Below are 16,504 nucleotides of genomic sequence, written 5' to 3' on the forward strand. Positions count from 1 at the left end.
CCTCTGTGATTTAACTGTGACATCTTCAAATGTATTACATGTGGAAGTGAAGATAGAGGGAGAAGAAGTCACTGGCATCTGTAACATCTTTGTTCAAATTAATCAGATAAAGGATTAAAATCAAAGAGATTGTGGGTTAGAGAATGAATAATAATAATAATAATAATAATAATAATAAAAGTTATCTTAGTTGTGAAGTTAATAAACAAAAAGTGAATATCTTTGAATATTTTATCTGTTTTCTTTGAAATGAACAACTCATATATTTGTTTTATTTTTGGATTGTCTTAACCCAAAATATATTGTTTTCTTTTAGTTTATTGGTCTTGTTATTCTTTTATCATCTCCTTTTCTCTTTGCTCCAAATATGAAATGAAAAAAAAAAAAAAACATGATAATAAAGTTAAAAGGGCCATTAGTTCATCATCTTCAAATATTTCCTCTCATCATTTTCTTCTGCCCAAGCATTTTTGCAGAATGTGATGCCAAAGCATAATTTTAGTGAACTTAGTGTTTTGTGATGGACAGAGGAATTGCAAAAGATATAACAGAACAAGGTAAAGACCAGGCTGCATGGGGCTTTGAGCAACCTGACTTGGTGGGAGGTGTCCCTGCCCATGGCAGGGGGGTTAGAACTGGATGGGCTTGAAGGTCCCTTCCAACCCAAAACCATTCTGTGATTCTGTGAAAAAAGTCAAAATACTCACTTGGCCAACTGAAAAAAAGTTGTATGTGACACACTCTAGTTGAATAGTTCTCTGAAGAATTCATTAATAACAGGTCTTAAAGGTAGTCCCAGGTCTGCAAAAGAGGGCCACAGGTACAACTGTTATAGCTCTTCCCCAGAGCTCCCAATTCCCTTTGCTGTTGTTTGCAGTGAACAAAACACATTTCAGTTGGGAATAATCTAATCGAAACCTCTAACATGCTAATAGAGCCTGTTAATTCACATTTAAATAAATAAATAAATAATAAATAGAAACTTTAGATATCTGAAGCTGTCAAAAATAGAAGAGAGAAGGGGAAATGAGGTGCTGTGCTGCAAAGTACCAGCAGAACAAAACGAATTAAGAATTAATACTGAGATGAATGACAAATTAATACTGAGATACAAGGCATCAAGAGTCCAGCCTGTGAGAAGCATCAAATGGTTTTCAAGTTTCTGGATGCGGCCCATGCGAAGCTGACTCTCTGTTGGACAATTTTTTTAGTGGCACAAAGTGAGCAGAGGTGACCAAACTCCCGTGGGCATGGGCAGCTCTGGGTGGAGCAAGGAGCAGCAGAGCACACGTTCTGTTGAAAAAAACTTCCCCATCTCCTGTCAGCCCTTGGTTCAGGGCCTCTGCACAGCTCTGGCTTGCAGCCAGACCGCTGATCCCAGACCAGGCAGATATTGCTCGCTTCCTGCAATTTCCACCAAAGGAAGCAGAAGTGGCCAATATAACTGCACACGATTTCTTCCTTGTTAATGCATTGTGCAAGGCTATGGGGATGTTCTGGTCACGTACTGCTCCCTGAGCATCAAGCATCACTTTCATACCCTTTAGAAACACGCATTTTCTTCCTGGCAGACCTGGTAAGGTCAAATGTTGGTAGTTTTACTTGAATGAGATATTGTTTCTTGATAACTTGTCACAATGAGGAAAAAAAAACACAACACACTTTTCTGCCCACAATAATAATAGAAATGCCAGGTGTGCTGGATTGTTGGGGTCTTGCTTCCCCAAGTAGGAGCATGCTCTTTTGATACCTACCCAACAGAGCAGCTGCATGACAGACATTTCACAATTACTTCGGTGTCCCAGCTGTAGGTAAAGGGCAGACAGAATTGAAGTTTTGCCTATGAAACCTTTGACAAATATGACCCCATCACAAGGAGATTTTAGTAGTAGTAGTAGTATTTGATTTACCCCCTTTTTTTTTAAGTACTCTCTTTGTTTTAAGTTTAACCTGTGTTTCCTCTGGGTGAATCTGCCCACCTTCATAGATAAAGAATTTGATGAACAGCTATTTTTATTAGTGATGGAATGCACATGGAGAGAGGCAATTTTTCAGATGCTAGAACATCATACCTTAAATTAACCCGATTTACAATATTTTTCAGTTACAAATTGAAATTTTGCATTTATTAAAAAAAAAAAAAAAAGGAAAAAGAAAAGAAAAAAAAAAAAAAGGGAAAAAAAAAAGCTGAGGTTAGTTTACTAGTGCTTGTAATACAATGTCCACAGTCCTGTGACTAGATAAGGACTGTGGATTATTTTCATCTGGAAAAAGTGATTTGGCTCCATTCTGTGCCCCTTGCTCATTCGGAAAGTTTGACTAAGAGCATGACTTGGTTGCTAATTTTCAGGCAGTGGTATCTAAATAATTACCTCAAGCAGCTTAAACTTGAGAGTTCACACTGGCCCTTGGGCACAATGGTTCCTCAGTGTCATGCCACATAGCTTGTGTCTCTGTACACACAGCAGAGAATCTGCTTAATGCATCCTGTCTTTTTGTCAGTATGCTGGGTTATTTCCTAGCATCCAGACACAACATTTCCTAGGATATTGTACTATCTTGCTAACTGTAAGTCCACCCACAGGCTACTTGATATTTTATTTGAAAATATATGCAACTATTGTAAAGATAAAAGAACCCATGTAAATATTTTCAAAGTTTTCTGAAAGCAATCCCAGGAGTTGCTAATTCATCTATAAAGAGTGTGACCTGGGAACCAAGTTTTTACAGGGAGGCAGCAGAAAGAAAACTGTGAATACAAGAGTCTGAATATTGACAGTTAACCTGCCATGACAATTTTCAAAGATTTTTGGGGGAAAAAAAAAAAAAAAAAAGGAGAAAAAAAAAAGGAGAAAAAACCCACACATAAATAATGTAGGCAAAACTGAAATAATGCAGCCAGCAGGCAGCATTGAGCAAACACTTAGGTGCTGAGAAGTTAATAAAAACCATAAGCTTTGAAAGATGGGGCATCACCGTAACATACGAAAAGTTGACATAATACAAAACTAGACTTCCAGGCTGCTTGTAGGTGAGTGTCTGTGGGGTAAAGATTTGGAGGTCATCAACCCTATCCTAAATTTGTGCCAGTCTTTCAGTTCCTGAATTGATCTGGAAGCAAATGGATCAGATCAATTCGGGAAAAAGATGGACTACTGTAAGAAAGGCAGCTAACAAAGAAGACAAATATCCTATGATTACACATAATGTTTCTCTTACTTTGTTCTGTTTGTCAGAGGAAATTTTTCTGGAATGTTTTCTTGCTGCAGAAAATGTATGGGTTCATACTTCTATCATCAGTGTGCCTGGAAAAGATTAAGCAAGGGGAGAAGCCTTTACTCTGAAGCATTTGTCAAGTATGAGAGAAACACAGAAGCTACTGCCGGCAATGGATGCCATATATTCTCCAATAATGTCAACATTTAACTCAGAAAACCATGCTAAAGCCAAACAAGAATAGAACTGACTAGCTATCTAAGAAAATTCCTTCTATGTTAGGCATGGTCATTCTGGTCATGTAATGCAAAGGGTCAAGCAAGGTGTAATTATGATCAAGAGAGAGAAATCGGGCAGAAAGGAGAGGTCTACACACAGTTGTATCACAAGATGTTGCAGAAGAGACCATGACTGTACCAGCATGATTTGGTAGATCTGGCTGTACGTGGCAGGGTGTAATGTGACTGTCAGAAAAAAGTCTTTTTAGACCACGTGTAGAGACAAATGTGACAAATACAAGTGCAGGCATCTGAATTGATGGACATGGGAACAAAATCTGTCTCTTAGCTCCACCAGCGTCAGGTACCTGCAGTGTACCTCAATGTACACTTGCACCTACAGGCTTCACCTTCCCTCTCCAGACTATGCTGAGAGCATTCAAAGATTTCAATAACAAAGGAAAAAGAGTGCCAGCTTAATGGTCTACATAGCTGTTAAATTGTAGGATAAAACTAATTTTACAGTAGTTATTATTTCAGAGTTCTGGCCTTTTTTTTTTTTTTTTTTTTTTTTTTCTACAGGGCTTTAGTTACTTCCATACATCTAGAGACAAAGTATTTCATCTAATCTGTCTGTGCTTTATGTTCTCTGCAGCACTTCAAGCTTTTTTTTTTTTTTTTTTTTCCTTTATGCCAGTGTAGTTTCAGTTAGAAAAATATCCTGATTCAGAGCGAGCCAGCAAATGTGTTTAAATATCTGTTCTGTAATTAAAATCCAAAGCTTCTTTGGTGCTCTTTTTCTAATTATTGTGTTTTGGAGGAAACATGCAATTAAAACACAGCTGAAAACATTCCTTTCTCACAAGAATAACTGGAATGTTCTCAATTTATATATAGCCAAGAAGACTCATGGCTGTCTCTTGTGAAATTACATATCTTTTGCTATGTTGGTCTAATGCCTCATCAATGCTTTGTTGCTGTTTGCAGCCATGAAGATGGACTCACAATCAATCCACTGGGAAAATCATAGAATCACAGAATCACTAAGGTTGGAAAAGACCTCTAAGATCATCTGGTCCAACCATCACCCTACCACCAACACCACCCACTAAACCATGTCCCTAAGCCCCATGTCCAACCTTTCCTTAAACACCCCCAGGGACGGTGACTCCACCACTTCCCTGGGCAACCCGTTCCATTGCCTGACTGCTCTTTCTGAGAAGAAATGTCTTCTCATTTCCAACCTAAACCTCACCTGGCACAACTTGAGGCCATTCCCTCTAGTCCTATCACTAGTTACCTGCAAGAATAGGCCGACCCCCAGATCCCCATACTTTCCTTTCAGGTAGGTGTAGAGAGCAGTAAGGTCTCCCCTGGACCTCCCCTTCTCCAGACTAAACAACCCAAGTTCCCTCAGCTGCTGCTCACAGTACTTGTGTTCCAGGCCCTTCACCAGCTTCGTCACCCTCCTCTGAACATGCTCCAGGGCCTCGATGTCCTTCCTGTAGTGACGGGCCTAAAGCTGAACACAGTACTCGAGGTGCGGCCTCACCAGAGCAGAGTACAGAGGGACGATCACCTCCCTGGTCCTGCTGGACAATTAAAGATGATATTTGGTTGCGCAAAAGGGAGAATAAATGAATTACTTTCTGTTCACATCTGTACATGCCCCTTTGTCAGGAGTTTCATGGAACAGTTACTTTCATTTATTTAATTTACATAAAGCTGATTGAAGCATTTATGGGTTGATTTTTGTGTGTATGTGTGTGTGTCAAAAAAAAATATAACTTGGACACTGATTATTGTGCATTAATCTACCTGAAACTATATGACTTCTTTAGTATATTTTCATTTTTCATACAAAATATTAATGTCTATAAACCAAAAACTTTAAATTAAATATTGAAGATTTTACTTTGGAAATGTAATGTCAGTGTCTTTGGGGAATTGCCACTTGTATGTTTTACGTTGTTTGCCATTTGTATGTTTTATGTTGTTGCTCACTTTCTTCACCTCCAGAACACACCTGCCTCCAGAACCACAGTTATATCTGCGACCTGATGCTAAACGCTTGCTAAGTGCTCTGCAGTATTAAGGTACAACATAAAACCGAGCGCAGACCTTGAAAAATAAATCAATCTATTTATCAGAAATTTTTCAGCTCGTGTTTTGCAACCCAAGTATTTATTTATTTATTTATTTAACTGCACAAATAATAACAAAACATAGATGTATGTTGTCAGTCTTTTTTTTTAAGCTGCTTTTGCGTGTAGACTCCACAAGGGGGTAGAAAACCCCTTCACACAATTTAGGCTGTGACACAAAAATCAAACCAAACATACAAGCAAATAACAACAACAACAACAACAACAACAACAACAACAACAACAACAACAAAAACAGAAGAAACAAACAAAAGACAGTGAATTTAACTATTCTGACCACAGTCAGGCACTGAAGCTAACAATTGCCAGTTGTTAAGTTGCAAACCATTTAAGAATAAAAATACAGCAATTATTTGAGTAAAAATCACCAAATTTGAAGATGTCTCTGAATATTGTTGTTAGATGCCAAACAACAGGGAGACTGAGTCTGGATTAGCTGGCCAGGATGCTTTTAAGATGACCTACATGTTCAACCTGGGATATTCCAGAGAGGGGGAGAACCACTGGGGTGCTCTCAGGTCAGGTTCACCACATGGATGTAGGAGTTTGAACTTCCTCCTGAATGAATGAGGCAATGTTCTCTCTTCTCCAAGGCAGTGTTATCTCTTATCTCTTGCTGGAATCATTCACATTAAAAAAAAAAAAAAAAGTCCTAAAGCTTCTGGTTACTGCCCTGAGGAGAGGAACACAGCCCAGATTTGATATAGACTACAATTCATGCTAAAACATGAAAAAATATATTAATTAGTGACCATGTATTTCATTAAAAAAAAGTTTACCATGATATTTAAAGAGGGGAAAACTTGAAGAGACTGCAGTTTTTGCATCTGAATATAAATGTGTACCACATTGAATTGACTGCAGTGAATGTTGTAGCAAGAACCACAGACACTAGTTCTGTGCACCAGCAGACATGGTCTGCAAAAAACACTTGTTACTCTGCTGCCCTAGGTTTCATGCAAAACAGTGCTTTGTTTAGCACCAGGTTTAGGACTACTGTAAAGCTCAGGAGCAGGTGGAACAGCATGGCATCCTGCAAAGTCATCCAGGAACTAAGCCCAACCCTATGACAGATCTGCAAGATATTTTGGCCAGAAAAACTGCTCTGATAGGTCAGGTCCAGCTGCAGCCTGAAAGTTGTGTAGGAAGGCTGACTAAGCAGATACTCCTTAGATACTCCTTTAACATCCAAGGGCACACTCTGGATGATAAAAGGATATGACACACTGAAGCCTCCTAGATAACTGCAAGTCATTCTCTGAGGATTTGCAGTCTGGAAGAAATGCTGTCTTTGTAGGAGAAGTAATGTAATGGGCTGACTATGAATGATTTATACTACATGTTAATGAAGTAATTTCATCATTACTTATAATGTCTCTGACTGCATCATGTATCACCAGCTAGGCATATAATATGTAGGAGAATTTTCAGAAATGTTTTAACGTGGACCTAAAGACTTAATTAGACACCTAACTTTAACTTAATGCATTCCTGTTGAAGTAGCAGGAGGGATTCAAACTCACCTGCCAAATAGTTGAGTTCAGTGGTGATCATTGCTGGCAGCAAACATCGTGAAGACACTTAAAAAGGGTCTGTAGTTGCCTTCAAGTCTAGTGTTACATCACATGTTTTGTGGTATGTTTCATATTCATTCATATTCATTCAGGGAGGTGGTGGAGTCACCATTCCTCGGGTTGTTTAAAGTAAGGTTGGATATGGTGCTTAGGGATGTGGTTTAGTGGGTGACATTGGTGATAGGGGGATGGTTGGACCAGATGAACTCGGAGGTCTTTTCCAACCTTATGACTCTATTCTATTCTATGATTCTGTATCTGAAGCATGACTTCACTGTTGGAAGGACATCAGGGACCTTCAACATTTGCTAGTTTTCATTGTGAACCTCTCATTGACTTCCGCCTGTGCTATGTGCAGGTATGCACTTCTATTTTTACACAAAGGGTGATCTGATGGCAAAGAAGCTTGTCTAAAGAAGCCACATGCAGACATGACCTGGAACATCTGGCTATGACACCAGCTTTGTAATGTCCCCCATTGCCTGGCATGGAGCTCCCTCTCCCTGCCGACATCAGCACACTGAGGACTTTCTATATTGTCCCTAAACACTGTGTATTTCATGGGGCTCAGTAGTAAGCTCCTGCTGATAGCATCCTAGATGGTACCCTGGCCAGTAAGTTATCATGTAAAATGTTTGCTCTACACTTTACCAGAGCTGCCCCAGAGCTGACCCTCAGGAAAGAACTGCAGGAACAAAATAAGATTAAGATGAGTCTAGACAAACCTGAATGTCAGCACTGGGCTGTGTTTAAGAGATCCAGCTTTCCAGAGCCATTGGCCATAAGCAAACTGGAGCTCAGCATCGTTATTCTCCCTGGGTACCACTCACACTGCCTCACTGTTTCATCGAGAGGTCTGCATTGCTCCCTGGACACCTGTCGAGCAATGACATGGGGCAGTGTCTTATCCAGCTTCTAGATGCCTCACTTCTTTCTGGCACTAAGTCCTGCTCTGTTCCTGGCTCTAACTGTTCATCTAGTTCACAGAGAGAGCATTTGTATTATCTGTAAAGCCTTGGGGCTTATGTTTATTATCAGGAAAAGTTAGAGAGAGCCTTACGCACCACCCCAGATAAGACTGCGAGCTTCCATGTCCTTTCTGTCTCAAATGTTTCAAGGTGAGGGTGAAACTGGGGTTTTTCAGATCCAAACAGAAAGTGTTCAGCAAAAAAAAAAAAAAAAAAGAACAGCTATTGCCACTATGCTATACCAACACAGCTGAGATAAACCAACAAGTGATTAAACATGGGAGTGGCTTATTGGTAGTCCAACTATAATAAAAGTATAGTATGCACTGTACGCATTTTGTGAAAGGCACGTTGGAGGAAGTGTGCACAGTAAAGGGACTGCAGTAGCTGTGTTCAATAATGACAGCTCAGCCTACCTTGCTTGAAGCGTTTGTTTGATGTGAACTCTTGCAGTGAGTGACTCCTTACTGACTTCGGGGGGAACTTAGCATGGCAAAGACCTTACTAGAAGCTCCAGTTCAGTGCTCATTTGCTGGAGGGGATATGAGGTGAGCTATAAGCAAGGATATTTTATAACATCTGGAATCTGACGTTAAAACTAAGAAAGCACAAGCATGTACATACAAGTGTGAGTAGCTCTCATTCCTGGGTACTGCACACACTGAGGATAAGGGCTGCAAACCTGATTCTACTGATTTCAGGAGAAAAGAGCAACTTTAAGCCAAAATTATACTGAAATTATATCTGCTTGGGAATAACAGCAGACTCTATACATCTATGTATTAACACTCAAATCACAAAAGGATGGCATACACTATCACCATATCAGTGTGAAATGTATTCAGTTTAGGAGATTATTGATGGTGAACCTCAAGAAAGATTTGCTGTATTCATACATAATTAGGTGAAGTATTGAGTTTATGGACTGTATACTTCCTGAAATAACAAAACCATGCATGAGGAGATTCTAGAACAACTTAACTTCTCAAACACTATCAAGGCAGTAAGAGTCAGCACAGGTGGTAAATAAATATCGAAATATAAAGAGTCTGATTTTATTAAGGAAATAGACATTGAGATAATTTTACAGTACTGTCTTGCAAAATTCAAATTTTATGTTTCAGACTGGTTACTGAACCATAAATACCCAATAATCCACTGTTACTTTTTCACCTTTAGACCGGCTGTCAGCTCTAGAATCTACTAGTGTGACTGCTCCTCAGCTACAAGTTTTGTTGTACGGAAGCGCGAATTGAATATTTTGCCAGTTACAATATATTTAAACGCTTTCCGAAAACATGGATAGAAAAAGCCGTATATTAATGGATTGCAGAGAGAATTTAAATAACCAAGCCAGGTTAGAGCATCAAACAAAGGTCCAGGAGTAGAGAAGTTTAAAAATGGATCAATTAAGATTGCAAAAAAACAAGGAAACCAGCATATTAAGAAACCCAGCATAACTACACTCAAAGTCCTGGCAGCTTTCCTGTCTTTACTCTTAGAAAGCTCATTTTTCATATCACTTTTTGTGTGCTTGTGCACTTGGCTCAACTCACATATGTGCTTTTGTGAGACTACAAAAATTTTACAATATATCCCTATCATAACACAAGCAGGAGCAAATAGACCAACTGTAAATAAAACAGCTCCCCACACTTTGTTGAACATGACAGGGCACAAGCTTGAGCATTTTACCAAATTTTCATAGCCCTCAATTCCAGAAGCATAAGCTTCTGAGAAAACAACACCAAAAGCAAAAGCTGCGGGTGCTGACCAGCACACTGCTATTATTTGTTTTATGGCATTCATGGTCATCAGATAGGCATAATGCAGAGGGTGGCAAATTGCATAAAAGCGATCCACAGCAATGGAACAAAGGTGGAAAATGGAAACTAAGCACAGCATCAGGTCAAAACTGTAATGAACTTTGCAGAACGCCATCCCGAAATACCAGCAGTTCTCCACAGACCTCACCATGCTGTAGGACATAATGGCAAAGCCCAGTAGGAAATCCGTGGCGGCCATGGATAGGATGAGAAAATTGGTTGGGGACTGAAGCTGTTTGAAATAGGAGATGGAAACAATTATGGCCAGATTCCCTGAGATGGTGAGCAGGAAGGCTGCAGTCATGAAGAGATACAATACCCCTTGTGCTCCAGGTGACCTGGAGCTGCCAGGACAGGACCTGTTCCCAAACTCAGAGCAATCAGTCAAATCTGTCGAGGTATTCACAGAAAGCATAATCAATCCTTGATCAGATTTTTCTGTTGGATATGCAGACATATACGTAGATACAATTTTCATGAGTTTCCAGAAGATTCCAAGTCCTAAACTGGAAGACAAGACAAAGTTAGTCAAGAGCATGAATTAAATTACTGAGGAAAATGCAGTAATTCAGAGACATGCTTTCTCTTGGCTTAAATAGAGATGAACTGCAACCCGTTATTCTTCTGAAATAGGACATGACAACTGGAAGCTATTAAAAATTCATTGCAAATAACATTTAAAACAAGGCAGTTGAAAGTAAACTTAATTACATTTTAAATTAAATAAGCTACAGGATAACAACAATTTTATTTAATTCATTCTGTTGTATCTAGAATATTTTGTAAAATACTGTGATTACATTATATATAGATGTTAATATCCATCATTTTAGAGTATTAGAAGGAAAAGATGCTTCAGTCTTCAAACACTGTACAGGAATTATTTGTCTCTTCAGTCCTAGAACACTGATGTTTTCTACAGAAGAAATGTTTTGCCAGCTCACATATCTTGGGTTTCGCAGAGGTTTTAGTTAGTGAGCTATACAATTCAATGCTCATCCTGTGAGTCACAAATCAGCTGCCAAAACCCCATTTTCCAAATAACTTATGATGCAACATTTATCTTTTGTGGACCATAACATACTAGCAATGAACACATCTGGTAGAAATCAGTTTTAACACGTTTTGCATAATTATCGTTCCACTAACCAAAAGGGTTCAATCCTGTCTCCTATAGTAGACTGTGGTCAAGCTGCAGTAGCTATAAATGAATACACTAGTGATTATTTTAGAGTAAAAATTTCACTTAATTTGTCTGCAGAGAACCAGATCCATTTCTTCCATGTCTATTCCTATTTTGGACTCAGAAGGAATCCATTCAGAAAGAACTGGGGAAGCATCTTAGTCCACTGAATTTTCCAAAAGGTATCATCCTCAAATGAAGAAAATACAGAAACAGAGCATCAAAATATTAGAAATAATGCTTGTCAGTCAGTTTTATAGGCTAATCCTACCTGCATCCATTTTAGTAGTACCATCAATAGGTGTTTTAAGTAGACATTTTCCGGTTTTGTTATTGTCCAGCAACATTGCATCTGTAAAAGGTAGACCTTCTTTAAAACTTTGCTCAGATTAATGATATGTGGAAAATTATTTTTCTTTTATGGCATTACACTTAATTCCCAGTAGTTCTTAAGTCTAAAAAAAAAAAAAAAAAAAAAAGACATAAAAAAAGCTGTACAATTTAGGGATTTACACAGACAGGAGATAAACAAAGTATCTGTATTCCCAAGACGATTATTTTTGTTTTCTGTATTAATCCCTTTACCCTCATGTATAATTTATCTATTTTGTTGACTTGAGATAGCAATAAGTCATATCAGAAACAGTATTTGAAAAGAGAGGCTAAAGGTGGACGTGAAGGGAAGATGCTATGTTTTTTCTTTATTGTAGCAGATGATGCATCCTAACTTGTTTTGAATAGTTACAACTTTTAATTAAATTTTGAAATCAAATATTTAATAAACATAAGATTATTATCTTTTAATTTAATGGGACACAACAGCACTTTCTCTCATGCTGGTTGTAGCCACAGCTTTTGTATGATGTACAAAAAACCTTCCCTATACTTCAGTGAACAATAAAGATGGATACAAAGAAGCATAATTTTAGAACAATCTGTCACCTGTTATTGGACAATCTATTATTTCTAAATAAATAAACAAATAAATAAACCACATGAAAGGTAGTATATAATTTCTTACAAGAAAAGACTAAATTAATTCACTACTGATATGAATAAATTGAGTCCTCTGAGATCGGAGCTGGATATTCAGATATTAATGCTGACCCTTGTACATATATAAGGAGATGCATTACAAGTCCAAATATAAATGCTATTCAGCATAGCAGAGGCTGTATTCTTATTGACTGAGAAATACAGTATGCCATGAAAACATTGCAAAAAATAATCATTGTTTTTAGAATTTAATACGGGAAATGCAAAAACCTTTAATGGAGTCTACCTTTATGGCAGTCATTTTAAAGGCAAATGAGGGAACTTTCTACCAGAAATAAAATACAAATCTCTACAGCAGAATAATTTATTGACTCAAAACAAAAACAAAAACAAAAACAAAAACAAGAAAAAAAAAAAAAAACACAGTAAAACTGTCATGGTGTACTACAGTAATATCTTTGAGATCTGTCAGCATTTTTGTGACAAGCATGCCTAGAAACTTTTTTAACTAATGATGTGAGAGATATGCAAGTTTCACACAGACGATCCTTAATTGAAAGAAGTGACTAAAATATAAACCTGCTCAGAAATCTGTGCAGACCAAATTATATTAGATTTCAAACAAATAGATGTTGAAAGAGGCTACATGTCAAAAAGCATTACCTTCAGACAGCAGTGTCCCATGCAACTCCAATTAGTCCTCTTTTCAGCATGGTGCAGCACACAGTATTGAGCAGTTTGACACCTTTCAGAAATGAAATGTTTAACAACAGCTAACAAATTTACAGGAACTGAAATCTTTATGAAAAAAAGATCTACAACTGGGTTAAAGGAAGGCTGAGAAAAGAAGGCAGAAAAGACCTTAGAAATTGTCTTTCAGAATTAGTTACACCAGGTACTGCTGTACGGGCAGTGTGGTGAGAAAGCTGTGTAGTCATTGTTTTGTTTGATTTTATTTATTTTGTTTGGTTTTGTTATAGCCCATGTGCTTACTTTGTGTTGTGCTTTGTTATTTCCATGTTGTTCATAAGTATTGGTTGGAGAGAACTATTTGATCACTAACATGAAATATAGTTCCAATAATGTATTGTGAAGATGAATCTCTTTTGTTCCCCTGAAGTGGCTTCAGTAAAACATAAAGGATGTCCAAATTTTCTCAAAGAATTGTTTTCTACTGTCGCTAACACGGGAAATCCAAAGAGTATAAGTCACATAACATCCTGTTTTCAGTGATCTCTTTTTAACTAACAGATAGATATCTTTTGGTCAGTATGCTGTGATTGTAATGCTTAGGAAGACTAACTTTCCCTATAACTATGGGAAATAAGAAGACTGAACATCTAGGAGTGGGTTGTAGATTTCCCATTTAACTGTGGATTGCATGTCTTAGGAAATTAATTGGTTTTACAAAGGCTATTGCACGGACATCACAGAAATATTTTCAGTTACCTATATGCTATGCTGGATTTAATGCAGCAACATGAAGGTGAAAGATCTTTTTCTTTAAAGAAGAAAAATACAAAGAAGGAAATTTATTTCTGTTGGAAAAATCTAGTTATGTGGGACTAAATAACACTACGCAAAACTTAGTAAATACCCTATTTACTAAATATTCTATTCAACTTAATAGAATCACAGGACTGCAGAATGGTCAGCATTGGAAGGGCTCTCTGAAGGTCATCTTGTCTAACTGCCTAAGCAGTGCTACCTATATAGCCTGTTGACCAGGACTATGTTCAGATGGATTTTGAATATCTCCAAGGATGAATTTGCAGTAAATATTCTCCCCTACCTCTCTGGGAAATCTGTCTTATTTGCTTATGTGCTTAGTCATCCTCACAGTTAAAAAGCATTTCCTGATGTTCAGATGGAACTTCCTGTGTTTCAGTTTGTGCCTATTGCCTCATGCTTCAGTCCCTTAGTCATTTTCATGGCCCTTCATTGGACTTTCTCCAGTATGTCCACATCTGTCTTTTACAGAGGATTCCAGAATTGGACCCAGGTGTGTCTTCACCAGTGCCCAGTAAAAGGGAAGGATCACCACCCACCACCTGTTGGCAATACTTTGCCTAATGCAGTCCAGCATACCAATGGCCTTCTTCGTGTCAAGGGCATACTTCTAGCTCATATTCAACTTGGTGTCTGCCAGGACCCCCAGATCCTTTTCTGTCAGGCTCCTTTTCAGCTGGGTGTCTCCCAACGTGTGCTGGTGGCAGGGGTTGTTCCTCCCCAGATACAGGACTTTGCATTTCTTCCTTGTTGAAATGTATGAGGTTCCTATCAGCCCACTTCTCCAGACTGTGAAGGTCTCTCTGGATGGCAACATGATCCCTCTTCTATCAACAATTCCTCACAGTTTTGTGTCATCTGCTAACTTGCTGAGGATATGCTCTAGCCCATCACCCAAATCATTTATGAAGATGTGAAAGAGGACTGGGCCCAATGTTGATCCCAGGTGTAGCCTTTGCACCACTGATCACCACCCTTTGGGCTTGGCCATTCCCCCAGTTTTCAATCTGCTCTTTCAGTCAATTCAGTCTGCTCCACCAATCCATACCTCTGCAGCTTGTCTATGAGGAACTAATGAGAGACGGTGTCAAAAACCTTACTGAAATCAAGGTAGCCAATATCTAGTGCTCTTCCCTCATCTACCAGGCTAGTCACTTCATCATAGAAGGTTATCAAATCTAGGCTATGTCTAATGAAAACAAACTAGTCCAAAAGTGCTAAGAGATAGGCATAGTAATTTTCTGAATTAGGTCTTTAGATGTTGCAGTTACACTGAAGTCTGTAGATAACTAAGATGATCAGAAAAAATATGTAAATAAAAGCCTTTCATAGAATACTAAGTATCTTGTGTTTGACTACCTAGCGTTTTCTGCTTCTCTCTTCTTTGTTGAATGAGTATTAATGTAATGTACAGGAGGAAAGAGAGTACAGTCTGTACAGCCTAGAGAAGTTAATGATCTAAGAAAAGCCATACACTTTACAATATTTACACAGTTTGAGAGCTCATTCTTTCTGTTTGAACACTGCACTAATGTATTTTTTATCTAGCTGTTTAAAATACTCCAGTTTGGAACAACGGTTGCCTTGTGAGGTTTCAGGAAGGATTCTGCTGAGACAGTCAGTGCTCATCCTCTTGCCCTGTGCTACTGAATCTGGTGACCAAGGGGGAGTCCATAATACTCAGCTGGAGGCCATATGTATGAGGCCATAGCAGGGGACAGGTGGTCATCTGTGAGTCCTAGACTAGCTGCAAGAAACCTGTCAGTTTTGCTTGAAGCATGAAAGCAGGTGATGTAAATCTGATGTATTTATTGGTTACAAAATGAGTAGGCATAGGTTTACCAACAAAACAGATCCTTTCATAATGTTGGAATAATTGCTTTGCATAAGTTTTCAGGGAAGTTGAAACATACAAAATCACCCACTGGAGATTCATTTGTTTTGAAAAAGGTAGCCATCTGGGAAGTGTTTAATAAGGTCACTAATTAAATGGGTTGATAAGGAATTTAACAATACCCTTTGCACTTCATTTATGTGATGACTCTTTGAGATTGCAGTTAGGTACATTCTACATCACTAGATTTAATCCATGATCTGATTGGACAACAGTAAGAGGTATTTCTCTTCTGCTCTCCTAATTTATGAAAATCCCAGGTTCGAATAGAGACCTATGGCCTCATTAACACCTCTCATTTGTATGTCCCCTTCACAGTGAGAAATAACTTTGTGTTGCCTATGATTAGAGCTAATGAGAGAAAGTAACCTGGGACTTCATTAAAGTTGCTCTGCCAGAGAAGACAGTCTGTAAACAGAAGGCAAGGAAGCATTTGGGGAAAATGCCACCTCCAGGTAGTAGGACACCAGAGAAAAAAATGTTCTTAAACTTTGTGACTTGCAAGATTTTCTTAAACAGTGACTTGAATAAGTTGCTGAGATAAAACAAGTTCTGAAGGTGACTATTTTTCTACAATGAGTACAAAGAGAGATACAAATGACTAAAGCAGATGTAGTGCTTCTTAGATGCCTACAATTTAGGTTAGATGACTATCAGTCTTCAGGAGTGTGGGACAATCATTTAGAAAGAAGAAGCAAATGCTTACCAATGAAAGCTGAGATAATCAGATGGGATCATGTTTTTGACAGTTACAGGTTCTGAGGGGTAACATTTCTGCTGTCTCGAGCAGAGGATGATATTTATAAACCTATTAGAAAAACCTATTAGACATGACAACACTCTACATCAAAAAAAAAAAAAAAAAAAAAGGGAAGGGGAAAGGTGCAAAATGTGGTTGCATTTGCAAGAGCTGCAAATACCAGACTGAAAAGGTTAATAGTTGTAACATTTTGGA

The 16,504-nt window shown here is 38.2% G+C and overlaps 1 protein-coding gene across 1 annotated transcript; it reads right to left on the reverse strand.

The window, feature by feature from the left end:
• Nucleotides 1–9,344: 9,344 nt before the first annotated feature.
• Nucleotides 9,345–10,382, reverse strand: TAAR2 (trace amine associated receptor 2; the record flags this gene model as incomplete). Its single annotated transcript, XM_084284455.1, has 1 exon — nt 9,345–10,382. The coding sequence occupies one exon, from the start codon at nt 10,380–10,382 to the stop codon at nt 9,345–9,347; it is 1,038 nt and encodes a 345-aa protein (XP_084140581.1).
• Between the last annotated feature and the right edge of the window lie 6,122 nt (nt 10,383–16,504).

Source organism: Netta rufina (genome assembly GCF_964035555.1).
Source record: "Netta rufina genome assembly, chromosome: 3".
Classification (NCBI taxonomy): domain Eukaryota; kingdom Metazoa; phylum Chordata; class Aves; order Anseriformes; family Anatidae; genus Netta; species Netta rufina.